Below are 27,966 nucleotides of genomic sequence, written 5' to 3'. Positions count from 1 at the left end.
CCCTCGACGTTGACGGCATCGGTGTCGACGGCTAGATCTTCGGTACCGGTACTGATGTTGACGAAATCGGCACCAACCCCAGGAGTACAGGTACCATTGGCCCGCCAGCTGCCGGCGACGGTGGGGGTGAGCGGCCGCGCGGGCAATCGGCCCCAGCCACTCCCTCTACCCAGGGCCATCAGGACCGAACCCTGTCAGACCCGATCCCTCGAGGCCGGGGGGGGGGGTTCTACCTCCTCTTCATCTCTACCGCCGAGCGCCGATGACGGGCACCAAAAGAAAACCAAGAAGCACCGTCGGTCGCCCACGGCGCACGGGACTACCAGCTCCAGCGCCTCGAGAGATGATTCGACGCCGAGGAAGCGGCAGTGCCAAAAGGAGCGTTCCCCCTCGGTTGAAGAAGTGTCGCTGCGTCAGTTCATGGGTGCTTCGTTACCTTCTCCTGGACCCGAGCAGCTTCCAGCACCGACACCCACACCGGCCCCCCTGCCTTTCCCGACAGCGGGCCTTGACGACTGCCTCCGAGCCATCCTTCCAGGGATTCTGGAAGGGCTGATGTGCCAGGCTTTACTGGCAAGGGGGTGTTTCCGCCCCCGGCGCCGTTGATGGAGGCGCCGTTGTGCTCTAGCCCAATGCCGAGGCCTCTGACGCCAACGCCGCTTGTGGCACCGGTGTCGACCGCCACGCAGGTGGAATCCCCGTCTACATCAATGGAGGGAGCTTCATCCCCGCCGGCGCGGGAGTCCACCGCTCAACGCCATCACCGGGGACTTGGTTCCTCGCAGTCGAGACGGGCCCGGTTAAGGTCTGAGCTGCAAGAGCTCATGTCCGACACTGAGGAAGAGGCCTCGTTGGGGGAGGAGGAGGAGGACCCCAGATATTTCTCCTCAGAGGAGTCTGAGGGCCTTCCCTCCAACCCCACTCCTTCACCGGAGAGGAAGCTCTCGCCCCCTGAGAGCCTCTCCTTTGCCTCCTTCGTCAGGGACATGTCTATTTGCATTCCCTTCCCCGTGGTCTCTGTGGATGAGCCGAGGGCTGAGATGCTCGAGGTCCTCGACTATCCATCACCACCTAGAGAGTCTTCCAAGGTGCCGTTGCACAATGTCCTCAAAGAGACACTGCTTCGGAACTGGCTGAAGCCATTATCTAACCCCACCATCCCCAAGAAAGCGGAGTCCCAATATAGGATCCACTCTGACGCAGAGTTGATGCGGCCCCAATTGCCTCATGACTCGGTGGTCGTGGACTCTGCTCTCAAGAGAGCACGGAGTTCGAGGGATACCGCCTCGGCGCCCCCGGGGCGGGAGTCTCGCACTCTGGACTCGTTTGGGAGGAAGGCCTACCAATCTTCCATGCTCGTGGCCCGCATCCAATCATACCAGCTCTACACGAGCATTCACATGCGGAACAATGTGAAGCAACTGGCGGACCTGGTCGACAAGCTCCCTCCGGAGCAGTCCAGGTCCTTTCAGGAGGTGGTCAGGCAGCTGAAGGCGTGCAGAAAGTTCCTGTCCAGGGGTATCTATGACACCTGTGATGTGGCATCCCGAGCTGTGGCCCAAGGTATAGTGATGCGCAGACTCTCCTGGCTGCGTGCCTCTGACCTGGACAACCACACCCAGCAACGACTGGCGGATGTCCCTTGCTTGGGGGATAACATCTTTGGCGAGAAGGTCGAACAGTTGGTGGACCAACTACACCAGCGGGAAACCGCTCTCGACAAGCTTTCCCACCGGGCGCCTTCAGCATCCACCTCAGCAGGTGGACGTTTTTCCCGGGCCAGGCAGGCTGCGCCCTACGCCTACAACAAGCGTAGGTACACCCAGCCGGCCCGAAGGCCTCCTCAGGCACAGGGACAGTCCCAGCGCGCTCGTTCCCGTCAACAGCATGCGCCCAAGCAGCCCCCGGCACCTCCTCAGCAAAAGACGGGGACGGGCTTTCGACTGGATCCATGGGAACATAGCCGCCATCAAAGTGTCTGTACCGGACGACCTGCCAGTCGGAGGGAGGTTGAAAGTTTTTCACCAAAGGTGGCCTCTGATAACCTCCGACCAATGGGTTCTCCAAATAGTGCGGTGCGGGTACACCCTGAATTTGGCCTCCACTCCACCAAATTGCCCACCGGGAGCCCAATCCTTCAGCTCCCATCACAAGCAGGTACTTGCAGAGGAACTCTCCGCCCTTCTCAGCGCCAGTGCGGTCGAGCCCGTGCCACCCGGGCAGGAAGGGCAGGGATTCTATTCCAGGTACTTCCTTGTGGAAAAGAAAACAGGGGGGATGCGCCCCATCCTAGACCTGAGAGGCCTGAACAAATACCTGGTCAAAGAGAAGTTCAGGATGCTTTCCTTGGGCACCCTTCTACCAATGATTCAGAAAGACGATTGGCTATGTTCCCTGGATTTAAAGGACGCTTACACTCACATCACGATACTGCCAGCTCACAGACAGTATCTCCGATTCCGTCTGGGGACACGGCCCTTTCAGTATTGTGTGCTGCCCTTTGGGCTTGCCTCTGCCCCACAGGTGTTCACGAAGTGCCTCGTGGTGGTCGCGGCGTATCTATGCAAGCTGGGAGTGCACGTGTTCCCGTATCTCGACGATTGGCTGGTCAAGAACACCTCGGAGGCAGGGGCTCTCCAGTCCATGGAGTGCACTATTCACCTCCTGGAGCTGCTGAGGTTTGTAATAAATTACCCAAAGTCCCATCTCCAGCCAGTCCAATCTCTGGAATTCATAGGAGCTCTGCTGAATTCACAGACGGCTCAGGCCTTTTTTCCCGAAGCGAGGGCCCACAACCTCCTGTCCCTCGCTTCCCAGACCAGAGCGTCTCAGCAAGTCACAGCTCGGCAGATGTTGAGACTCCTGGGTCATATGGCCTCCACGGTTCATGTGACTCCCATGGCTCGCCTTCACATGAGACCTGCTCAATGGACCCTAGCTTCCCAGTGGTGTCAAGCTACCGGGAATCTAGAAGATGCCATCCGCCTGTCCCTCAGTTGCCGCAATTCGCTGCACTGGTGGACCATTCGGACCAATTTGACTCTGGGACGTCCATTCCAAATTCCGCAGCCCACGAAGGTGCTGACGACGGATGCATCTCGCCTGGGGTGGGGAGCTCATGTCGATGGGCTCCACACCCAGGGGCTGTGGTCCCTCCAGGAACAGGATCTTCAGATCAACCTCCTGGAGCTCTGAGCGGTCTGGAACGCACTGAAGGCCTTCAGGGATCGGCTGTCCTACCAAATCATCCAAATTCGGACAGACAATCAGGTTGCGATGTATTACATCAACAAGCAGGGGGGCACTGGATCTTGCCCCCTGTGTCAGGAAGCCGTCGGGATGTGGCGTTGGGCCTGCCAGTTCGGCATGCTTCTCCAAGCTACATACCTGGCAGGTGAAAACAACAGTCTGGCCGACAGACTGAGCAGAGTCATGCAACCGCACGAGTGGTCGCTCCATTCCAGAGTGGTACGCAAGATCTTCCGAGAGTGGGGCACTCCCTCGGTGGACCTTTTCGCCTCTCAGACCAACCACAAGCTGCCTCTGTTCTGTTCCAGACTACAGGCACACGGCAGACTAGCGTAGGATGTCTTTCTCCTCCATTGGGGGACCGGCCTCCTGTATGCTTATCCTCCCATACCTTTGGTGGAGACAACCTTACTGAAGCTCAAGCAAGACCACGGCACCATGATTCTGATAGCGCCTTTTTGGCCCCGTCAGATCTGGTTCCCTCTACTTCTGGAGTTGTCTTCTGAAGAACCGTGGAGATTGGAGTGTTTTCCAACTCTCATTTCGCAGAACGACGGAGCGCTTCTGCACCCCAACCTTCAGTCTCTGGCTCTCACGGCCTGGATGTTGAGGGCGTAGATTTTGCTTCGTTGGGTTTGTCTGAGGGTGTCTCCCGTGTCTTGCTTGCCTCTAGAAAGGATTCCACTAAAATGAGTTACTTTTTCAAGTGGAGGAGGTTTGTCGTTTGGTGTGAGAGCAAGGCCCTAGAACCTCGTTCTTGTCCTGCACAGAACCTGCTTGAATACCTTCTGCACTTATCAGAGTCTGGCCTCAAGACCAACTCAGTAAGGAATCACCTTAGTGCGATTAGTGCTTACCATCATCGTGTAGAGGGTAAAGCCATCTCTGGAGAGCCTTTAATCGTTCGATTCATGAGAGGCTTGCTTTTGTCAAAGCCCCCTGTCAAGCCTCCTGCAGTGTCATGGGATCTCAACGTCGTCCTCACCCAGCTGATGAAACCTCCTTTTGAGCCACTGAATTCCTGCCATCTGAAGTACTTGACCTGGAAGGTCATTTTCTTGGTGGCAGTTACTTCTGCTCGTAGAGTCAGTGAGCTGCAAGCCCTGGTAGCTCATGCTCCTTATACCAAATTTCATCATAACAGGGTAGTACTTCGTACTCACCCTAAGTTCCTCTCCAAAGGTGGTGTCGGAGTTCCATCTTAACCAGTCAATTGTCTTGCCAACATTCTTTCACAGACCACATACCCGCCCTGCTGAACGTCAGTTGCACACATTGGACTGCAAGCGAGCGTTGGACTTCTATCTGGAGCGGACACAGCCCCACAGACAGTCCGCCCAATTGTTTATTTCTTTCGACCCCAATAGGAAAGGAGCCGCTGTCGGGAAACGCACCATCTCCAATTGGCTAGCAAATTGCATTTCCTTCACTTACGCCCAGGCTGGGCTGGCTCTTGAGGGTCATGTCACGGCTCATAGTGTTAGAGCCATGGCAGCGTCAGTGGCCCACTTGAAGTCAGCCACTACTGAAGAGATTTGCAAGACTGCGACGTTGTCATCTGTCCACACATTCACATCACATTACTGCCTCCAGCAGGATACCTGACGCGACAGTTGGTTCGGGCAGTCGGTGCTGCAGAATCTGTTTGGGGGTTTGAATCCAACTCCACCCTCCAGGACCCGATTTTGTTCTGTTCAGGCTGCACTCTCAGTTAGTTGTTCTTCGTAGGTCAATTTCCGTTATGCCCTCGCCGTTGCGAGGTTCAATTGACCTGGGTTCTTGTTTTGAGTGAGCCTGAGAGCTAGGGATACCTCAGTCGTGAGAACAAGCAGCCTGCTTGTCCTCGGATAAAGCGAATGATACATACCTGTAGCAGGTGTTCTCCGAGGACAGCAGGCTGATTGTTTTCACCTACCCTCCCTCCTCCCCTTGGGAGTTGCGTTTTTTCCTCATTCTTTTGCTTGTCATTCAACTGACAGGGAACGGTCGCGCACGGGCGGGAAGACGGCCGCGCATGCGCGGTGGGCGTGCCCTGTGTGCGGGACCGCCCGCAAAGTTTTTGTTCCGGTTGGTGGGGGCTGCCGTGGACGTCAACCCAGTCGTGAGAACAATCAGCCTGCTGTCCTCGGAGAACACCTGCTTCGGGTATGTATCATTCGCTACCCCTCCTCACCTCAGAAGCAGAGAATGTCCCTACCAGAGGAACTCTTCTTTGTTGATTTTTTTTAAGGGAAATGGCTAGGGCCAATCCATTTCATTTGGAGATGAGGATGAGCTCAGGGCTATTTTGGAGTCCTTGATTACGAGAATTTCCCTATCAAAGGCACGACAGTGCCTGTGCAGGATATCCCATGTCAGGCACAGATGAAGAATTTGGAAACCCCTCTCTCTGTGCAGCCAATTCCTAAGAATGTGGACTCTATTTATAGAGTCGAGAAGTCTCTCGAATTTGAGAAGCTACCCCACCATAATTGGTCGGCCCCCATTTTGTCTTTTCTTTGTTGTTTTGCCTGGGGGTACCTTCTGCTTTATTGTTATACATTTGTTGTTCGCTGACTCTGGAGGGTCATGTTACGACTTACAATGTTGGAGCCCTGCCTGCCTCAATAGCCCACTTGAGATCAGCTTTCATTGAAGAGATTTGCAAAGCTGCAGTATGGTCTTCATTCCAAACATTCACATTTCATTACTGCCTTGAACAGAATACCCAACACAACAGTCATTTTGCTCAGACAGTTCTGCAGAATTTGTTTGGTGTCTAGAATCCAGCTCCGCACTCCTTGGCCCATTTTTGTTCTGTTCTAGGCTGCTCCCTCACAGCAAAACTATGTATAAGTTAAGGATGATTGGTTTCTAGATGGCCTTACCATTGCAAGTCCCTGTTGTCCTTGATGTGTTGTTTTTGGTGAGCCTGGAAGCTAGGGATTCCCTTATGTGAAAAACAATGTCTTGCTTGTTCTCAGAGAAAGTGTAGTTATTGACCTGTAGCAGGTGTTTTTTGAAGATAGCAGGACATGTGTTCTCACATTCACTCCCACCTCCCCTAAGAGTTGTATTCTTTTAGCTTTAATATTGTACTGCTGGACCTGTGCGCTCATGCTGGGCGGAAGGCACTCACGTATACGTGGTGGAATGCTGCCATAGGCTTCTTAAAGTAACAGAACACCAGGAGCGTCTGTACCAGGCTCTATGATAAGACATCACCTATATGTGAGAATGTATGTTCTGCTTGTCCTCAGAGAACATCTTTGCTTTATCGCTGAGGGGGATGGAGTCTTAGGTACTGCATGTGTCATCAATACATAATAGCTAGATTCAAGGTGCACATAAAAGGAGCCGCACTCTGGACCATGACTGAAGACTGTTCTTGCAGTGACTAGACTAAATAGGAGGACTGGGTGAGTTATGAAATAGGGAAACTCCCACAGGTAGTTATGAGTGAAGGCCTATGCTGCTGTAGCCTAGCAGAGGCTGGTTTCATTAAGTCCAAGGAAAGGAAGGAAACTGTTGATCCATACCTTCTCACCCAAAAAACTGAACAAATTGTGGAAGATGCAAAATTTTGTGGATGAGAAACTATTAATTTTTTTTTTCCTCTGGCAGATGGAGACAGTTCTCCCCAATGTGATTGAACTGGCCTACTACTTTGAGCAGGCTGGGGTGGGACTCAGCAGAGACGAGACCAGCCGTATCTTTCTGGCCTTAAAACAGTTGGTGGAAAGCCAGCCTGTTCAGAAATGTCGCTTCTGGGGCAAAATTCTGGGAATCAAATTCAACTACATCATAGCTGAAGTGGAGTACCGGGAAGGGGAAGATGAGCTGGATCAGGAGGAGGAAGCTGAGGAAATGGAGCAAGAAAGCGAATTGAAAGGTGAAGAGGAGAAGGAGGAACCTGAAGATGAGCCACCAAAATCTACCTTCAAACCTCCGCCGATCATCCCAAAAGAGGAAAACCGTACAGGCACTAATAAGTTCACCTACTTGGTATGCAGTGAGCCAGGGATGCCCTGGGTGAGGTTGCCAATGGTTACACCAGCTCAGATTGTGGCTGCAAGGAAAATCCGCAAATTTTTCACTGGGCGACTGGATGCTCCAGTAGTGAGCTATCCATTGTTCCCAGGCAATGAGATGAATTATCTGCGAGCTCAGATTGCACGCATCTCAGGAGGCACACAGGTCAGTCCTTTGGGCTTTTACCAGTTTGGAGAAGAGGAAGAGGAGGAAGAGGAAGGGGCGATACGCTCCAGCTATGAAGAAAATCCTGAGTTTGAGGGTATTCCTGCTTTAGAGATGGTAGAGAACTTGTCTAACTGGGTGCATCATGTCCAGCATATTCTACCTCAGGTAATAAAACTAATCTACTCTGTCATTCAGTTAACTAATCTACTCTGTCATTCAGTTAGTTATATCACCTATATGATCAGAATGAGCTCCACCATTTGATAATCCACATATATGTTAAAGTCCCATGGATCCAGTCCTTATAGCAGACGACAGATCTTAAAAAAAAAAGATTTTAAAAAACCCACTTATTTCCTTTTAATCTTGCTAGACCACTCCAGACAAGTAGTTGGGAGACTTAACACACTCTGCTGGAGTAGTCTAGCAGGACTCACAGAAAGGAGAGTAGCAGGTAAGAATAAATTTTACCTTATTCAGAAGTCAGTTCTTAAACTGTCTTCATTGGGACAAAGTATGCACATATTGTTTACCTATACATTTTACTCCAGTTTTCAAAGCAAATGTTCATATATGCTTTCATTTTTAAATTTGCCATGTGTATGAGTACTTTTTGCAATGAAAATAACACAATTACATTTGAAAATGGAATTTGCACATTTTGTTTTCCTCACTCAACTCAACATGCCCCTGGGAACACCTCCTCTGAATGTGCCTAAAAGCACACATGTTGTGAATGATGCATGGATTTTTATCTTCAGTGGGGGAAGGAAGATTTCAGACAGGATTAATGTGGATAAAATATTTATAACAAATACAGAAGAAACCTGTCTTCGCAAAAACAACAATAATCAAAAACAGCGAAGATGACGCACAATAACAATAAAGTGAAAAAATGGAAAGGAAGATGAAAACAGGAAAAAACATAAAAAAATTTTTGAGACAAAGAAACAAAAAAAATTGAAAATTGCAAAAATATGCACATAAAAAGAAAAGAAGAAAAAAGAAGAAAACCCAAAATATGTGTATGGGCAAAATCAAAAATCAGAAAAAGACGACACAAGAATGATGCAAAAAATGAATAATTAAAATAATTTATTAAGGTGATATGACTCGACACAGCTGTGTTTCGGCCAAACCGGCCTGCATCAGGAGTCTAAATAAAACAAATTTAATTTAATTTAAAACATCTCAATTTTTGTCTCTTAAACTATAAATTAATATATAATAGAAACAAAAAACAAAAAACAAACAACAAAGAAACAAGTGTATTGCAGTAAATAGTCCATTTCTCTTATATTACTTATTTTTAAAAAAAATTTTAAAATCGATGCTATAACAAAGAAATACATGAATAAATTACATACAGTGGGGGAAATAAGTATTTGATCCCTTGCTGATTTTGTAAGTTTGCCCACTGACAAAGACATGAGCAGCCCATAATTGAAGGGTAGGTTATTGGTAACAGTGAGAGATAGCACATCACAAATTAAATCCGGAAAATCACATTGTGGAAAGTATATGAATTTATTTGCATTCTGCAGAGGGAAATAAGTATTTAATCCCTCTGGCAAACAAGACCTAATACTTGGTGGCAAAACCCTTGTTGGCAAGCACAGCGGTCAGACGTCTTCTGTAGTTGATGATGAGGTTTGCACACATGTCAGGAGGAATTTTGGTCCACTCCTCTTTGCAGATCATCTCTAAATCATTAAGAGTTCTGGGCTGTCGCTTGGCAACTCGCAGCTTCAGCTCCCTCCATAAGTTTTCAATGGGATTAAGGTCTGGTGACTGGCTAGGCCACTCCATGACCCTAATGTGCTTCTTCCTGAGCCACTCCTTTGTTGCCTTGGCTGTATGTTTTGGGTCATTGTCGTGCTGGAAGACCCAGCCACGACCCATTTTTAAGGCCCTGGCGGAGGGAAGGAGGTTGTCACTCAGAATTGTACGGTACATGGCCCCATCCATTCTCCCATTGATGCGGTGAAGTAGTCCTGTGCCCTTAGCAGAGAAACACCCCCAAAACATAACATTTCCACCTCCATGCTTGACAGTGGGGACGGTGTTCTTTGGGTCATAGGCAGCATTTCTCTTCCTCCAAACACGGCGAGTTGAGTTCATGCCAAAGAGCTCAATTTTTGTCTCATCTGACCACAGCACCTTCTCCCAATCACTCTCGGCATCATCCAGGTGTTCACTGGCAAACTTCAGATGGGCCGTCACATGTGCCTTCCGGAGCAGGGGGACCTTGCGGGCACTGCAGGATTGCAATCCGTTATGTCGTAATGTGTTACCAATGGTTTTCGTGGTGACAGTGGTCCCAGCTGCCTTGAGATCATTGACAAGTTCCCCCCTTGTAGTTGTAGGCTGATTTCTAACCTTCCTCATGATCAAGGATACCCCACGAGGTGAGATTTTGCGTGGAGCCCCAGATCTTTGTCGATTGACAGTCATTTTGTACTTCTTCCATTTTCTTACTATGGCACCAACAGTTGTCTCCTTCTCGCCCAGCGTCTTACTGATGGTTTTGTAGCCCATTCCAGCCTTGTGCAGGTGTATGATCTTGTCCCTGACATCCTTAGACAGCTCCTTGCTCTTGGCCATTTTGTAGAGGTTAGAGTCTGACTGATTCACTGAGTCTGTGGACAGGTGTCTTTCATACAGGTGACCATTGCCGACAGCTGTCTGTCATGCAGGTAACGAGTTGATTTGGAGCATCTACCTGGTCTGTAGGGGCCAGATCTCTTACTGGTTGGTGGGGGATCAAATACTTATTTCCCTCTGCAGAATGCAAATAAATTCATATACTTTCCACAATGTGATTTTCCGGATTTAATTTGTGATGTGCTATCTCTCACTGTTACCAATAACCTACCCTTCAATTATGGGCTGCTCATGTCTTTGTCAGTGGGCAAACTTACAAAATCAGCAAGGGATCAAATACTTATTTCCCCCACTGTACTTGTTGAAAACTGTAGACAAAGTATATATATATATATCTCTAGAACTCAATTTTCATTTTCTCTATCGATAAATCTCATGTTATTAGTGAGAACTAATTATATCTATTACAAAAGACAGAATTTCTACAAGTGTTAAGACTACAATGTATATATATATATAATATGATGCAAATTAATGATCATTGTGAAGTTAAATTATTGAAAGTGAACAATGTTATATATAGTCTTGATATACAATACATATTTAGAAGAAGAAGATTTTTTGTATTTTTAAAAATTTACCTGTTACACCATGTGTGTATTCTCTGGCAATGTAAATTCTTGTAAGGAATTCAATGAAATTTTATTCAATAACACTCTACCTTTAAAAAGGCTGTGTGCGTAGTTTGACAACAATCTATATGGTAAAAAAGGAGAGAATATGTAAACTATAGAGATAGATATTCTAATTCTTACTATAGTTCTATTTATTTCTTTTTGTAAATCATATATTATTTTGAACATATTTCTGTTTATTAGGAAATACATATACTTGTAATAATGGCGGGGAACAATGTTCCTATAATATATATAACAAGAGTCTAGGAGACGGAGTGGTATGTCTGCAGATAAAAGTCTTGTAAAGATCGTTTGCATCATCTTGCAGCAGAGCAACAGTATGCTGTTTGTAATAATGACGGAAAACGATATTCTTATAGCATATATAACGGGAGTCTTAGAGACAAAGTAATCTATCTACAGAAAAAAGTCTTATAAATATCATTTATATCATCTTTCAACTGGATATATCTGTTACGGGTCTATTAGCAGAACAAAGAATGTGAATAATGAAGATTTTTTCTATATTTAGCTGCATGATGTGTATTATTTAAATATAAAAAAGGTCGGATCACTGGAATATAAATAAAAATGGCTGCTATGATATATACTCTGGATATAGTTTGGTTTCTTACCGTAATGAAGAATTCTGGTGTGAAAAGTGTAGCTATATCTTGTGGAGCAGAGTTTCAAAGTTACTGGCGTTCACCGGCAATCAAACTAAATGACGTATGTATTTTCCTTTATAGAGATGTAGCCACTTCTGAAAACGTCACTGTTAACGTCATATCCGCATTTTTAAAAAATGTCTATTCCCGCCAAAAGTAAACTGTAGCCGATCCATGTCACTTCCTATATCTTAACTCACTTAAATAATAATTTATATTACCTCAATCAAATCACAAATGATTACAAATGTAAATTCTTTCGTATAATCAAAATGGAACGAAAATAATAAACCAGATTCAATAGAGTATTATAAATTATTTATTAAATAAGTACTTGTGTTGTGTAATACCTTTAGGTTGTGAAATTAATAAATTAATAATTAAATAATTAAACAAAATAATTATATTCATAATTAAACAGTCAACTAGTAATTTTAAAGATTGAACGTCATTGGAAAGTTAAACAGTGATATGTGGCTTTGGATAAAGCGAAAATTAGCTGACTCGATGAGATGAAATTAAACTGTATTTCTTATACTATATTGATTTAATATCTGTAACGATTCTTCATTTGTTGTTAACTACAATTCAGCACATTATATTATGTAAAGATTCAATGTCGTCTAAAACGTACAATTACCGATATATATTTTTGCTAATGCATTGTTAGGTTGATGTAAATATATCGTTATTTTTCAATCTAAGACTGTTAATCTGAATAATAGATGAAAGATTACTGCTCATTGAGTTTAACGTGAAGATTTTATGTAGTTTTTGGACGTTCTATCAAGCTTGAATGTGTGTAAAAATGTTGTATATTGTCTAACTAGAAAACTTCAATATGTTGACGAAATTATGGTGTATTGATAATTTTGAAATCAATTGTATGGATAAATAAAATTAAAAATCTTTTGTATTGATCTTATAAAAACTTCAATAGTAATAGTTTAAATATTATGACCATAAAGTACTAATAAAATATAATATTATAATCTTGTACTTGTGTTAATTAAATTTATTGATGAACAATATTAAAAAGAATCTTTTATGTTACTCTAAAAAAACTTCAATAGTTATAGTTTAAATATTATGACCATAAAATACTAATAAAATATGAGATATTGTAATCTTGTATTTGTGTGAATAAAATTTGAAAAGACGTTGATGAACAACATATTATATTAAAAACGAATCTGATATAGAAAATAAAAATAAAAAATAGAAAAACTAATTATTCTGAATCTTTATGAAGAATATATTATAGTTTTTGTGTGACAATTAATATTTTAAAATAGATACATACCTATATAAAACTGATGTAGAATGACAAAAACCTAACAGAAGTAGAACGGGGAACCTAATGATGTGTAACAATGTGTACGATCACACAAAAGGAATTAAATCTAGTTCCATGTTAAGACCATGTGGTGAAACAGTATTAAGTGTATAAATGAGACGTTGTTCTTCTTTCAATAAAATATTATCTATATTACCACCTCTCCATTTCTTTTGAATGTGTTTAATGATAAAAAATTTTAAATCATCTATGGTATGTTCTGCCTCATACCAGTGATTGACTAACGGAGCTGTCGTAATGTTCCTACTTATGCAGGACCTATGTTCTATGATCCTTGTTTTAATCATTCTTTTTGTTTTGCCTACATATAGACGGTCACACGGACACTTAATTACATATATGACATGGGTAGTTGTACAATTTGTGGAATGTTGTAATGTAAAGATCTTTTTGGTAACTGGATGTGTGAAATTTTGTAAAGTAATGCAATGTTTGCACACTGTGCATTTCCCACATGGATAGTGTCCAAAGAATACTGTGTCACTTAAAGTTTCTTCTGGGAGTGTTGAAGGGACTAAGTGTTCTTTTAAATTTTTGTTTCTTGCATATGCGATGGTAGGACGAGACTCTTGAAAACATGTATGAGTTTCTAAAATGTGCCAATTTTTATGAATGATTTTCCTAATCTGATTTGAAATTGTTGAATATTTTAAAGTACAAATTAATTCTGGAGTTTTCTTCTCTTTTTTGTGAGTGAGTAATTGCTCTCTCTCTTGTATCCTTGCTTTGTTTTTACATTGTTCTACTACTTTAGTAGGATACCCTCTCTGGATAAAACGCTGGGACATCTCTTGTGCATGAAATTCGAAATCTTCAAAATTTGTACAAAGTCTTCTTAATCTTAAAAATTGAGAATAGGGAAGATTAGTCTTGAGACTTCTATTATGGAAGCTTTGAAAATGCAAATAAGCATTGCGATCTGTCGGTTTTTTTGAAGACTTGTGTAATTAGTCTATAAGGAGTTTTAATAATCTGAATATCTAAATATGAAATTTGTCGCGTATCATATTGTATCTTGAACTGTAAATGTTGGTCTAGACCATTAATCCAATCAAAGAACTCTAATAGCCGTTTTTCATCACCTTCCCATAAGATCAAAATGTCGTCTATATACCGCTTGTAGAAGATTATTTGAGATGTATAGGGATGGTTCACTAGAAATTTATTTTCAAAATCTGCCACATATAAGTTTGCAACATCTGGAGCCATAGGAGAACCCATAGCTGTGCCTCGTATCTGTTGGTAAATATTATGTTGAAATTCGAAATAATTCTTGGTTAAGGCATATGTTGCAAAAGCCATAATCAAAAAATTGGGTATTCTCTTTAAAATGGTTCTGTTCTGTAAAGTTTTTTCTATAATTGCTAAACTCTCAAGTTGGGGTATATTCGTATATAAAGCATCTATGTCAAGAGTTACTAATATGACATTAGTTAGATCTTTATCGAAGTCTTCTAACATATTGAGAATATGAGTAGAATCTCTCACATATGATTTTATCTGAGGAACATATGGACGCAAAAAGTAATCTACGAACTGTGATAGAGGTTCTAAAACGGATCCATTCCCTGAAACTATAGGTCGTCCTGGTGGATCTGACGTTGATTTATGGATCTTGGGTAAAATATAAAAGGTAGGTATAACTGGGGCCGAAACTAAAAGAAAATCTTTTTCTTTACTTGTGAGATAGCCTGCATCACATGCTAAAACGGTGATTTCTTCGATTTCTTTCTGTATTTGATGTGTAGGATCTTCTTCTAATGGAATATAATAATTCTTGTCGGTAATCTGTCTATTTACCTCTTGTATATATTTGGATCTGTCCATGATCACTATACCTCCTCCTTTATCTGCCGGTTTAATGACAATTTGTGTATTTCTTGACAAATCTTGTAGAGCGGAGTATTCGGCTTGTGTCAAATTATAAAAACTTTTTCGGTGATGACTTTTCTCTATACTTTCTATCTCTTTTAAAGTACATTGATAGAATGTACTAATGATAGGATCGGGTGGTCCAGGGGGAAACCATCTTGTGTTACGTTTCAGAATAGAAGTATCTGATGTGACTGGAGCATTCCTGAAGAAATGTGTAATTTGTAATTTCCTGAAAAATCTAAAGAGATCTATTCTAGTTTGAAATGGATCATATTTGGACGTTGGCACAAAAGACAGACCTTTATGCAAAACTTGTATATGTAATTCTGACAATTGAAACTGTGATAGGTTGAAAATAGGAATTTCATCTTCACATCTACTATGACCATTATTTAAGTCCATTTGTAAATGTTGTATGGTCTTCGCATTCTTCCTCGGCTTCTTCCTCTGCCTCTGTTGTGTGTATAAGGTTTGTTGTATTGTAGGTAATCTTGTGGATGATCGTAGGGCTGAGAGGGGAGTCTGTCTCTCTCTATGTTTCTCTGTCGCTGAATGGGTAGAATCCGATCTAAAAAAGCTTCTGCTGTTTCTTCTCTATGGTGAACCATAGGGCTGCTTGGAGGTGAGGTAAACAGATCCCCGGAATCGCTACGGATACGTTTCCGGGAGTGTGGTGCTGTGGTAGTAACATGCTGATTATTGATAGGTGGTCCTGTAGGGTCTCTTGGTCTGGATCTTGATTGAGTTTGTTTCCTGTTTTTGTTTAGATATACTTTTGATTTTGACCAGGGATAAATAGATCCCTTCTTGTAGTCATTCGCATCTCTATGTAATTTATTAATTTTGACTTTTTTAATGTCTTTTAAAAATGCGGATATGACGTTAACAGTGACGTTTTCAGAAGTGGCTACATCTCTATAAAGGAAAATACATACGTCATTTAGTTTGATTGCCGGTGAACGCCAGTAACTTTGAAACTCTGCTCCACAAGATATAGCTACACTTTTCACACCAGAATTCTTCATTACGGTAAGAAACCAAACTATATCCAGAGTATATATCATAGCAGCCATTTTTATTTATATTCCAGTGATCCGACCTTTTTTATATTTAAATAATACACATCATGCAGCTAAATATAGAAAAAATCTTCATTATTCACATTCTTTGTTCTGCTAATAGACCCGTAACAGATATATCCAGTTGAAAGATGATATAAATGATATTTATAAGACTTTTTTCTGTAGATAGATTACTTTGTCTCTAAGACTCCCGTTATATATGCTATAAGAATATCGTTTTCCGTCATTATTACAAACAGCATACTGTTGCTCTGCTGCAAGATGATGCAAACGATCTTTACAAGACTTTTATCTGCAGACACACCACTCCGTCTCCTAGACTCTTGTTATATATATTATAGGAACATTGTTCCCCGCCATTATTACAAGTATATGTATTTCCTAATAAACAGAAATATGTTCAAAATAATATATGATTTACAAAAAGAAATAAATAGAACTATAGTAAGAATTAGAATATCTATCTCTATAGTTTACATATTCTCTCCTTTTTTACCATATAGATTGTTGTCAAACTACGCACACAGCCTTTTTAAAGGTAGAGTGTTATTGAATAAAATTTCATTGAATTCCTTACAAGAATTTACATTGCCAGAGAATACACACATGGTGTAACAGGTAAATTTTTAAAAATACAAAAAATCTTCTTCTTCTAAATATGTATTGTATATCAAGACTATATATAACATTGTTCACTTTCAATAATTTAACTTCACAATGATCATTAATTTGCATCATATTATATATATATATACATTGTAGTCTTAACACTTGTAGAAATTCTGTCTTTTGTAATAGATATAATTAGTTCTCACTAATAACATGAGATTTATCGATAGAGAAAATGAAAATTGAGTTCTGGAGATATATATATATACTTTGTCTACAGTTTTCAACAAGTATGTAATTTATTCATGTATTTCTTTGTTATAGCATCGATTTTAAAATTTTTTTTAAAAATAAGTAATATAAGAGAAATGGACTATTTACTGCAATACACTTGTTTCTTTGTTGTTTGTTTTTTGTTTCTATTATATATTAATTTATAGTTTAAGAGACAAAAATTGAGATGTTTTAAATTAAATTAAATTTGTTTTATTTAGACTCCTGATGCAGGCCGGTTTGGCCGAAACACAGCTGTGTCGAGTCATATCACCTTAATAAATTATTTTAATTATTCATTTTTTGCATCATTCTTGTGTCGTCTTTTTTTGATTTTTGATTTTGCCCATACACATATTTTGGGTTTTCTTCTTTTTTCTTCTTTTCTTTTTATGTGCATATTTTTGCAATTTTCAATTTTTTTTGTTTCTTTGTCTCAAAATTTTTTTTATGTTTTTTCCTGTTTTCATCTTCCTTTCCATTTTTTCACTTTATTGTTATTGTGCGTCATCTTCGCTGTTTTTGATTATTGATAAAATATTTATACCCACATAAATGGGTTTGAAAATTATAGGGTTGATATTTGAAGTGATTTAACCTGCCAGAAATGGCTCCTGACTGGTTAAATCACGTGTTCAGGGCTGTCCGCTGATATTCAGCAGCACTTAACCAGTGCTGCTGAATATCACCACAGACTGCTAAACTCAAAGCCGGCTATTTTGTGGGTGGTACTGGGGCAGAGTTAGCACTATGCGGTGTTGCATATGCAGTTAAATGCTGAATATCACGCTTAACTGCACAAGAGAGCGCTATCCGCATAAACCCATATATTCAGTACCAGTGCCCGGACATGTCCCGGCATCGAGTATCCAGAAATAATTTCACCACCTGTTAAAAAAAACACTCACTGCTGCCGGTGGCTAAAAAAAATGCTCACCAGCTGAATATCAGCTCCTATTGGGTCAATATTTAAACACAGCAGTCAGTGTACTGGCCATGGTGGTTAAATGTTTCAGGTATGTACAACATTGCCATTTGGATAGTGAGTGGCGCCTTTACAGATAGGTCTTGGATGTGAGCATATTGAAGTTTTAGCAAAAAAATGCAGAACCTGTGACATATTTCACAAGACCAGGGCTATACTTATATGTGTATAGTAAAACTGACATTTCTCTGAGGACAATAATGCAATATTCTCACATGTGGGTGACATCATCCATGTCGCCTGGTAAAGAACATAAAAAAAGCTAATATCGCTTTAAGAGCACACACAGCAAACCTATCGAGCATGTGCGAGTGGCTTCGCACCCACCGCAAGAGTGTGGGACCGTCTCTTTTCATCCATTGTGAGGAGAAGACACGCTTTCTGCAGCTCCTCATACTGTCTGGTGCGAGAGTGTTTTTTCAGAGCATATAGTGCCTTCCTAAGGAGATTTTTCTCCTGTTTTTTTGTCCTTTTTGTGTTCTTTTTTTGCCTTATTTTTGGTCCCTTACAAGTTATCCACTTTTTAGTTTCCTTGGGTTTTTTTTTTTTTTTTTGCGCTCTTTAGGCCCTCTTAGGTCTGTCTTCTGGTCGGGACTTGTTTCTCTCATTTTTTGGGGTACTTTGCTCCTTTTTTTCTGGCAACATCAAGCCATTTGATTTGGCCATGGCTGTTTTCCCTTCCATCAAAAAAGAAAGAGAAAAACAAACCTTTGTAAAAAGCAAGCAAAGAAAACAAACAAACAGCAAAGGTAACAAAAAAGTCCCAAACCAAATGGTGCGGTGCAGAGTCTATTGGTATCGACCCAGCACGAGCCATGTTTCAGCTGCAAGGCCTGCCTCAGGAGTCAGTACCAGCAAATAACAAAATCTGTGATTACCTACCCTTCCGGAAAGCACTAAAAACCCATTTATTCAAGCAAGCCTATCCAAACAATCCTGACTAATCTAATGAATCATCTACCTACACATACCCCATGATAACGACACTGACCTTAACTACATCTCCCACCTCACTCCCCTCTCCATGGCCTATTTCTACCTATTCATCTCATCCTTTATTCTAATATACTTAATTTTTACCCTTTTACTTTGTAAGCCGCATTGAACCTGCTTTGAGTGGGAAAGCGCAGGATATAAATGTAATAATAATAATAATAATAATGGTTAAAGTCGTGCAAAAAACATAGATAACTGCACCGATGTAACGCGTCCAGAATATTTTGCTTTAGACAAGTACTGTAAAACAGCTCTATCTCAGTTTTCCCTTTCATCGAAAGTTCCCAGTGGCTTTAAGCACTATACCCAGACCAGTAGGAACATCGGTGGCGAGGACAGTCATTCCAGGTGTCTTCAGTGTTTGGAGCCTGAACATACCCCTTCCAACTGTGTTCTGTGTCTTTGTATGAAGAAAAGCATCCAGCTGGCAGAGATGCTCAGCGAGACAATCTTTTTGGATCCTGGTCTGAATCCTCGACATCGGCAGTTACATTGGTGTCTTTTGACATCAAGAGTTGCACCGGCATCGGGTGCATTGGTCCATATAGTGGCTAGGCCTGTCTCTGACACTGGGAGTGGACATGCATTGAGTGGGTCCCTGAGAAGCGTTGGCGCAAGGAGGACTGCTTCCCCTCCATACAATAATAGTAATAATAATAAAATATTTATTTCTAATCCACTGTATCTGAAACATTCTAAGTGGCGATCAAAAAATACATACAAAATAAGGTATAACAATACAAACAAAACAACATAAAATACAATAAATAACTAAACACTAACACTAATGCTCAATGGTCAAAGCATTCCATAACTTAGGGCCTTTAATATAAAAGATGGAGATCTATACTCTTCCAAACGAATCTGCCTAATGATGGAACCTCAAGCAACTGTTTTTGGGAAGATCTCAAATAGCGCAAAGGTTGATAACATCTTAGACTGGAATTGAATGTCGAGGAAACACAACCATTCAATACTTAAAAACAAAAATTTAAATTTTGAACTCAATATGGAACCTAATAGGAAGCCAATACAGGGACTTCAAAATGGGAGTAATATAATCATAACGTGGCCTCCCTGTGTTCACTCTTGCTATAGAGATCTGAGTAACTTGCAGTGCTCTCAGAGAACTACTTGTAATGCTTATAAAAAGGTCATTAGAGTAGTCCATCAAGGGACAAACCACTGATTGAACAACCTTTTCAAAATTATCTTCTATAATAAAAGGTCTAATACATCTAACTATTTTAAGTGTATAAAAGACCTTTGAGATCATATTCTGAACTTGTTTCTTCATTGACAAAGTTGTATCTGGTTGTATCAAGTTGAACTCCCAAATTTCTAATTTCTTTCATTATTGGAATTTCAGCTGAATTAAATTTAAATACAGTGGGGCAATCAATATCCTATCCTATATAATAAAAAGCACCTCCAACGTTCTGAAGCTGACTGCGTGGCTGAGGCATTCGTGCTTTCTGGCTGCAGGCTAAACCAACGTCACGTAGTTCTGGGTACGTCAGCAGCACAAGGCCCGCCCCTGCCGCCCTCGCTGCAACACCACGCCCCCAGGTCGAACGACAGCAGCACGAGGCCCCGCCCCTGCTGCCCTCACCACGAAGCCACGCCCCCAGGTCAAATGACAGCAGCACGAGGCTCCGCCCCTGCCGCCCTTGCTGCAACACCATGCCCCCCCCCCAGGTTCGGCCCTTCTCTCTCTGTTAGCTCTGGTCCCGCCCTCATTTCCTGTTTCTGCAATGAGGGCGGGACCAGAGCTAACAGAGAGAGAAGGGCCGAGGCTGCACGCCTTTTAACGCTGCTTGGTAAGTGTGAAGATGATTTCACAAATTTGCAGGGAGTGCGGCTGGAACTGGAAGGGAGGGAGGGAGGAATGGAGGGATGACGACCCAAGAACTGGGAGGGATGGAAACCCCAAATCTAGAAGAGAGAGAGAGACCCCAAAACTAGGAAAGAGAGAGAGAGGGAAGGAGACCCCAAAACTAGGAGAGAGAGAGAGAGGGAGAACCCAAAACTAGGAGAGGGAGGGGGGGAACCTGAAACTTGGGAGGGAGGGGGGGACGACCCTGGAACTCGGAGGGAGGTAGGACCCTAGAACTCGGAGAGAAACAGGGAGGTAGGGATGACCCTGGAACTTGTAGGGAGGGAAACCCCAAAACTAGGAGAGAGGGAGGGAGACCCCAAAACTAGGAGAGAGAGAGAGGGAGACCCCAAAACTAGAGAGAGGGGGGAACCTGAAACTTGGGAGGGAGGGAGGGGGGACGACCCTGGAACTTGGAGGGAGGGAGGTAGGTGACGACCCTGGAACTCGGAGGGAGGGGATGGACGACCCTGGAACTCGGAGGGAGGGAGGAACGACCCTGAAACTCGGAGAGAGGGAGGGAGAGGGCCACCCTGGAACTCGAGGGAGGGAGGGGGATGACCTTGGAACTCGGAGGGAGGGAGGGGGACGACCCTGGAACTCGGAGGGAGGGAGGAGGGGCCCATGGCACACTTTCTCACACACACATTCTCTCTCTCACAGACACACTCGCACCCAGTCTCACTCTCTGTAACACACACACAGTCGCACATTCAGTCTCTCTCTCTCGCACAGTCAGTCTCACACACAGTATCACAAACATACACACCCCGAGGAAAACCTTGCTAGCGCCCGTTTCATTTGTGTCAGAAACGAGACATCCCCACAACCCCCCTCCTCCCCCTCTTACACCAAAATCCTCTCAGTTCACCAACCCCCCCTTTCATTGTGAGACACACACACAATATCACAAAAACAGACACTCGCCTCCACCCTCCCAGTCCAACCACACACACACAGACACACTCTGTGACACACACACAAACTACCTCTGTGACACATATGAACTTTCACACACACACAGACACACAACCACCACCACCACCCCCAAAACACCACAAAAAAACTCACCCACAGAACAAGGACACTCACTCCCTCTCTATATATATATATCACCCTTGCAACAATAACCACCCTCAAAGCCACCCCCCACATCCTCCCCCCCCCCCCAAAAAAAAAAAAAACACACAAACACATACACTCATGCGGAACATGGCTAGATGCACACTCCATCTCTTTCTGTATATATATCATCCCAGAAACAATAATCACCCTCAAAGCCACACAACTTTTCATCCCACTTTGCCAGCACGAGAAATCCCCCAACCCCCCACCCCAACAAAAACAAAACAAAAAAACCCACACCACAGCACCACAGTAATACGAGCAAGCAACAACATTGCCAACCACCCCCCCCCCCCCCGCAAAAAAAACCCCTGACCCACCCTCCAAGCCCCCTGCCACACCCTCTCAGATCACTTTCCCCCCCCCTTGGTGAGAAACACAATAACACAAAAACACAGACACTAGCACCCAACCTCCCAGTCTGCCCCACCCTCGCTCACTTTCACACACACACACTCTCTCTCTCTCTCTCTGTGTCACACACACAGTGATGCAGGCTCACAGATTACCAAACACGCCCCCTCCCCAACCTATGCCCCCCCCAAGCCCCCTAAACTAGCAAGACTCCTGTACCTGTAAGATAAAAACAATACAACACAACAGCCAACTCCTCCAAGTTCACCAATAACCCCCCCACCAAAGTTACACACACAATAAACACAACAAACACACACATGCTGATACTCTCCCCCCCACCACACTCCAACTTTGCCCCACCCTCTATCACTTCCACACACACACAAAATATCTTTGTGACACACATGATCTTTGTCTCTCACATTCACACAACCACCGCCGCCCAAACCCCCCTCCCAAAAAAAACACTCACACATACAAACACTGATGCGCAACATGGAGACATGGACACTCACTCTCTCCCCGTCACACCCTCTCAGTTCACCACCCCTGCTCCCTACCCCCCCCAACCATTCTGAGACACACACACAAAATCATACAAACACAGACACTCGCCCCCAACCTCCAAGTCTACACAACCCTCTCTCACTTTCACACACACACAAACTATCTCTGTGAAACACACACTCTCTGTGACGCCGCCTCACAGATCGCCACACACTCCCCCTACCCACACATCATCTCTCTCTCTCACACATACATCACTCTCAGACACACACATACTCACTTCATGTAACTGTCAGACTTACTGTCTCCTATCAGAGTACTACAATAAATAATTGAAAATACATGAGAATTGTGACCCTGCCCATTTCATTTCACAGAAAACAACTGTGCCACCAAATAACATTACAACCAACACAACAAAAAAACAAATTACACACAACACAAAAATGTAAATTAATCATTACCATGACAACATAATTATCCTAAATATTATTATTATTTTTATTATTATTATTACATTTGTACCCCGCGCTTTCCCACATAATGCAGGCGCAATGCGGCTTACATAGTAATTTGAAATACAAAGTTAATAGAATTTTAATAAAACAGTAGTAAAACAATGTAAAGTTGGGCTTAGTAGTGTATGATAAGTTGAGCTAGATAAAAGAGGGTAGACAGGATAGGATAGTGTAATTTGGGAGAAAGGATAAGGAGGGATAAAATTAAGGAGAGATGGAAAGAGAAGGATGGGAGGTTGGTATTTAAGTCAGAACAGAATTGGGGGTGAAAGTTGGCGAGATTAGGTTGGGGCATTTGGGTATGCTTGCTTAAAGAGATGAGCTTTCAGTATTTTTCTAAAGGGCAAGAAGTCGTTTATTAATCGGATTGGTCTGGGTATAGCGTTCCAAAGCTGGCTGCCCAAAAAGGAGAAACTGGATGCATAGTAGGTCTTATACTTAATTCCTCTACAATTGGGAAGGTGTAGGTTAAGATAAGTTCGTGAAGAAATAGATCTGTTTCTAGCAGGGAGGTCGATCAATTCATTCATGTAGCCAGGGGATTCGCCGTGGATAATCTTGCGGGTCATTGTGTTGATCTTAAAATTTATTCTTTCTTTGATAGGGAGCCAGAGAAAGCTTTGCTCGAAGAGGTGATGCACTTTCGAATTTTGATTTGCCAAAAATAAGTGGCAGCTGTGTTCTGGGCAGTTTGGAGTCTATTCAGTATTTGGGTTTTGCATCCTAAAAAGACACTGTTGCAGTAGTCGGCTTGGGTAATAACAGTAGACTGTATCAGGTTCCGGAAAGTGTTGAGTAGGAGATAAGGCTTCACTCGTTTCAATATCCACATCATATTAAACATTTTCTTTGTGGTGAGCTTAGTGTGGTTATCAAAAGATAAATGGCTGTCTATCGTTACTCCCAGTATCTTTAAGTTGTCAGATATGGGGAGTTTGACATCAGGGGTGTTGAGAGTAGTCTGGAGATAAGGGGAGTAAGGGGAGTATTGGGAAGAGAGAACCAGGCACTGCGTTTTTTCTTGATTTAATTTCATTTTAAAAGCATTAGCCCAGGAGGTTAGAGTGGTAATGGCAGTATTGATTTTGTCGTGGATTTCAGATTGATAGGGCTCAGAAACGGGCCTTTTTTACTAGTCAATGATAAAAGAAGAATTTGAGTTTTTGTAATGTTTAATTTTAACTGATTGCCTGATTACATTGGCTCCCAGTCTTGTATTGCATCAGATATAAACTTCTTATGTAAGTGTCAGAACCCCTCTGCTCAGACTCCTGATCCCTTACTCTCCTTCTCGTACCCTCCCATGTTGTCAGGCAATTTGCTCTGTGACCTTTCACTAACAGCTTTGCATTTATCCCTTTCCCGTGAGCTATTTAGGCCCAGATCTTGGAATGATCTCCCTCCATCGCTGAGCGCTGTTAATGTTCCTTCCATTGTTCAAAGCTCTTTTAAAAACTTTCTTTTTATCTATTGCCTTTTCATCTGTTTCATAGATTTTCTCTTTCTCCTGATTCAATGATTCTTTCTTTCTCCCCTCACCTGCAGTTTCAGAAAGAATTTTGTTTTAATTATTGTAAACGAATTAGTTGCCTGTACAGGCTTAATTTACAAGTGTTTGGAAATAAATAAATAAATACCTTTCATCCACTGAGGGGGTCATGATCAAAAGCAAACTCCGGCGCTAGAGGCTGTTAACACCATACTAGCGCCAGAGTTTGCAGCCGACCCATGATCAGAGCCCTCGAGCGCCTGTAACAGCGCACTCGAGGGCTCTCAGCGCAAGTAGCATGCAAATGCATGCTAAACAGGGCTTCTAGCGCAATTAGCTTGCAAATGCATGCTAATTGGCGCTTAATGCATTCATCCCCAATGATCAGCGACCAGCGCGCCAAAGATTGGGTCGCTGGCCGCAGCAAAATCAACGCCAGCTCCGAGCTGGCGTTAGATTTTGCAGATCATTGGGGAGGAATGGTGAGCCCTGTCCAGCATGCAGTTGCATGCTGGCAGGCCCCCCTTCCCCCCCCAAGGCAAACGCGAACGGGGGGCTGGAGGTCCGGTGGACCTCCGGTTCCCCCGACGATCCCCCCCCATGTTCAGAGAGGGCACCCCCGAACCCACGCCGCCTCCAGAAAAACGCTGTCCTACCCTCCCACCACTGTGATCCATTGACGGGGGGGGGGGGGGGCTGGAGGTCCACCGGACCTCCAGCCTACCCCAATTCTTCCCCCAGTGTTGTCCTTAGATTCCCTGGTGGTCCGTGGTGTGCTTTGGTGTCGTGACACCCCCCCCTCCCGGCCCCCCTACCTTTTGTTGGAGGAGGGACGCAGCCTGCCTGCCTCCCTCCTCTTCCAGTCAGTTGACGCCCAAAATGGCGGCGCCCAGCCCCGCCCATTGCATCCTGGGATGCGCTGGGCGTGGCTACAGACCATGTAAGGGAGCGATTCCCTTACGTGGTCTGTAGCCCCGCCCAGCGCATCCCAGGATGCAATGGGCGGGGCTGGGTGCCGCCATTTTGGGCGTCGACTGACTGGAAGAGGAAGGAGGCAGGCAGGCTGCGTCCCTCCTCCAACAAAAGGTAGGGGGGCCGGGAGGGGGGGTGTCATGACACCACAGCACACCACGGACACCAGGAAATCTAAGGACAACGCTGGGGGGAGGATTTGGGGTGGGCTGGAGGTCCACCAGACCTCCAGGCCCCCCCCCCCCCGTCGTCGGGTGGGAGGGTAGGACAGCGTTTTTAGGGAGGCGGCGTGGGTTCGGGGGTGCGGCCACTTAAGGATTGGGTTCGGGGGGGGGGGATGCTGGAGACCCACCGGACCTCCAGGCCCCCCCCCCCCCCATCGCTGGGCGGGAGGGTGGGAGATGGTTTGCGCGGCATGCTGTTTGACAGGTTTGGACGTTTGACAGCCCAGACCTGTCAAACAAGTGCGGGAGGATTGTGCTGAGCGCATGCTCGGCACAATTCTCCCACACTAAAACATGATGATCAAAGATAATAGCGCTGCTTAGATTTGCATGCATTATCTTTGATCATCGATGCAGAAAAGCCCCGCGCTGTCCCTGCGCTATTTTTAGGGCGCTGTTTGGAACAGCTTTTGATCATCTGGGCATGAGTGATTTTCGTATGACACAATCTCAATTTTGTGAAAGTGTCCTCAAAAGAAACTTCAACTGGCAATAAAAATTGGATGTCATCAACATACAACTTATATTGCACTCCAAGACATTTCAACAACATGCATAGCGGTATAAGAAAAAGATTGAAAAGCACTGCCGACAGACCGGAGCCCTGGGAGTGCTGATGCGTAGGTCTTCATGCAACCAGGATCCAGCACCCGTTTTGACGCCAGCAGTTCAACTGCCTATCTCTGACCCGACACCCCAGTTTTTCCCAATAGCCTTGCTCAATGAGCACATCCGGGTCATGCTCCATGAGCACTTGGTGAGGCTTTTACAACAGAGTGCACTGGTGTCTGGGGTGGTTGTGCCTACCATGTCTCTAGCTGCTGCCGCGGTAGGGCCTCAGCCTGCAGTTGAGGTCTTCGACACTGATGCTGCCATGCTGACACCCACTCGACATCAGTGGAGGAAGCTTCGCCACAGTCGAGGGTGGAGCTGATACCTCAACGCCCATCTCAAGGACATGGTTCCTCCCTAGCGAGGCAGGCTTGGTCTTGGCCCTCCTATGACGAGTTCTTTGTTGACACTGATAAGGAGCGCTCATGGGAGTCTGATGAGAACCTACTGTACTTCTAGGAGGAGGAGTCCTATGATATCCCATCTGACCCCTCCCCTCCTGAGGAAAGAAGAAAATCTCCATCTGAGAGCCTTTCCTTTCTATCTTTTGCCAGGGAAATGGCAGCTGCCATTCTGATTCTTTTAGAGACAGAGGATGAGCCCAGGGCTGAGGTGTTCGAGTTCCTGGACTATGATTTCCCTCCTAGAGAGGCTGTGATGGTCCTATGGGACATTCAGGTGAAGAATTGTGAGTCCCCTCTGTCGGTCCCTGTCCTGTCCAAAAAGATTGAAATGATGTATCAGATCCAGAGCTTCCCTGGGTTTGATAGGCCCCAGTTGCTTCATCACTCCTTGGTGGTGCAATCCATGCTCAAAAGAGCCAGGAGTTCTAAGGCCTATGCTTTGGCACTCCCTGGCAGAGAAGTTAGAACCCTGGATTCTTTTGGGCCGAAGATGTATCAGGCCTCTATGCTCATCTCTCGGATTTAATCTTACCAGCTGTACATGAGCCTATACTTGTGGAAAGTGGTGCGCAGTATGTCTGATTTGGTGGATTCGCTCCCATGGGAGTAGGTCAAATTTCTTCCCCAGTTAGTCAAGCAGCAGAAGGCATGTAGAAAATTCTTTGCAAGGGGCACCTATGACTACTACTACTAGTACTACTTAACATTTCTAAAGCGCTACAAGGGTTACGCAGCGCTGTACAGTTTAAACATAGAGGGACGGTCCCTGCTCAAAGAGCTTACAATCTAAGAGACAAGTGAACGGTCAGTCCGATAGGGGCGGTCAAATTGGGGCTTTGATGTGGCGATATACAGATTCTCATGGCTGCTTGTGTCTGACTTGGACTCTACGGTCCAGTAGAGGTTGATGGATGCCACATGCCGGGGAGACAGGGTGGAGGAGGTCGTTGACCTCCTCAAGAAACACACTGACACCATTCACACTCTCTTCCACTGGACATCTGCACTTTACTCCTCATCTAAGATTTTTAGGCAAATCAAAGAGGGGTCCCTACCAGTGTTCCCTCTAAGGAGCGACCTGCTGCATGCAAAAATTTTTTCAAGTGAGCACTAAAAATAGCCTCATACTACTCTCAGAGACATAGTTACACACCTTGTTTTTGCCAGTGAGCAGGCTCAGTACCAGCATTCTCATTCTCATCAATGGCGTGTGCGCAAGGCCTAGCCTGTTCCCCAGTCAAAGCTGGGGACGAGCTTTTGACTGGCTCCAGCAGAGCATAGCTGCAGTAACAGTAACCGTCCTGGATGACCAACCAATTGGGGGGAGG

The 27,966-nt window shown here is 44.1% G+C and overlaps 1 protein-coding gene across 2 annotated transcripts in view; it reads left to right on the top strand.

The window, feature by feature from the left end:
• The window catches only part of LOC115480781 (radial spoke head protein 6 homolog A-like), a 356,366-nt gene that overhangs the window by 107,773 nt on the left and 220,627 nt on the right, over nucleotides 1–27,966 (top strand). For both annotated transcript variants that reach the window (XM_030219680.1, XM_030219681.1), the window contains exon 3: nucleotides 6,853–7,593. In XM_030219680.1, the coding sequence (XP_030075540.1) occupies nucleotides 6,853–7,593 (741 nt within the window). The remainder of the gene's footprint in view (nucleotides 1–6,852; nucleotides 7,594–27,966) is intronic.

The sequence above is a fragment of the Microcaecilia unicolor genome, chromosome 11, assembly GCF_901765095.1.
Source record: "Microcaecilia unicolor chromosome 11, aMicUni1.1, whole genome shotgun sequence".
In the NCBI taxonomy this organism is placed as follows: domain Eukaryota; kingdom Metazoa; phylum Chordata; class Amphibia; order Gymnophiona; family Siphonopidae; genus Microcaecilia; species Microcaecilia unicolor.
This window is presented reverse-complemented; position numbering and strand designations above follow the sequence as displayed.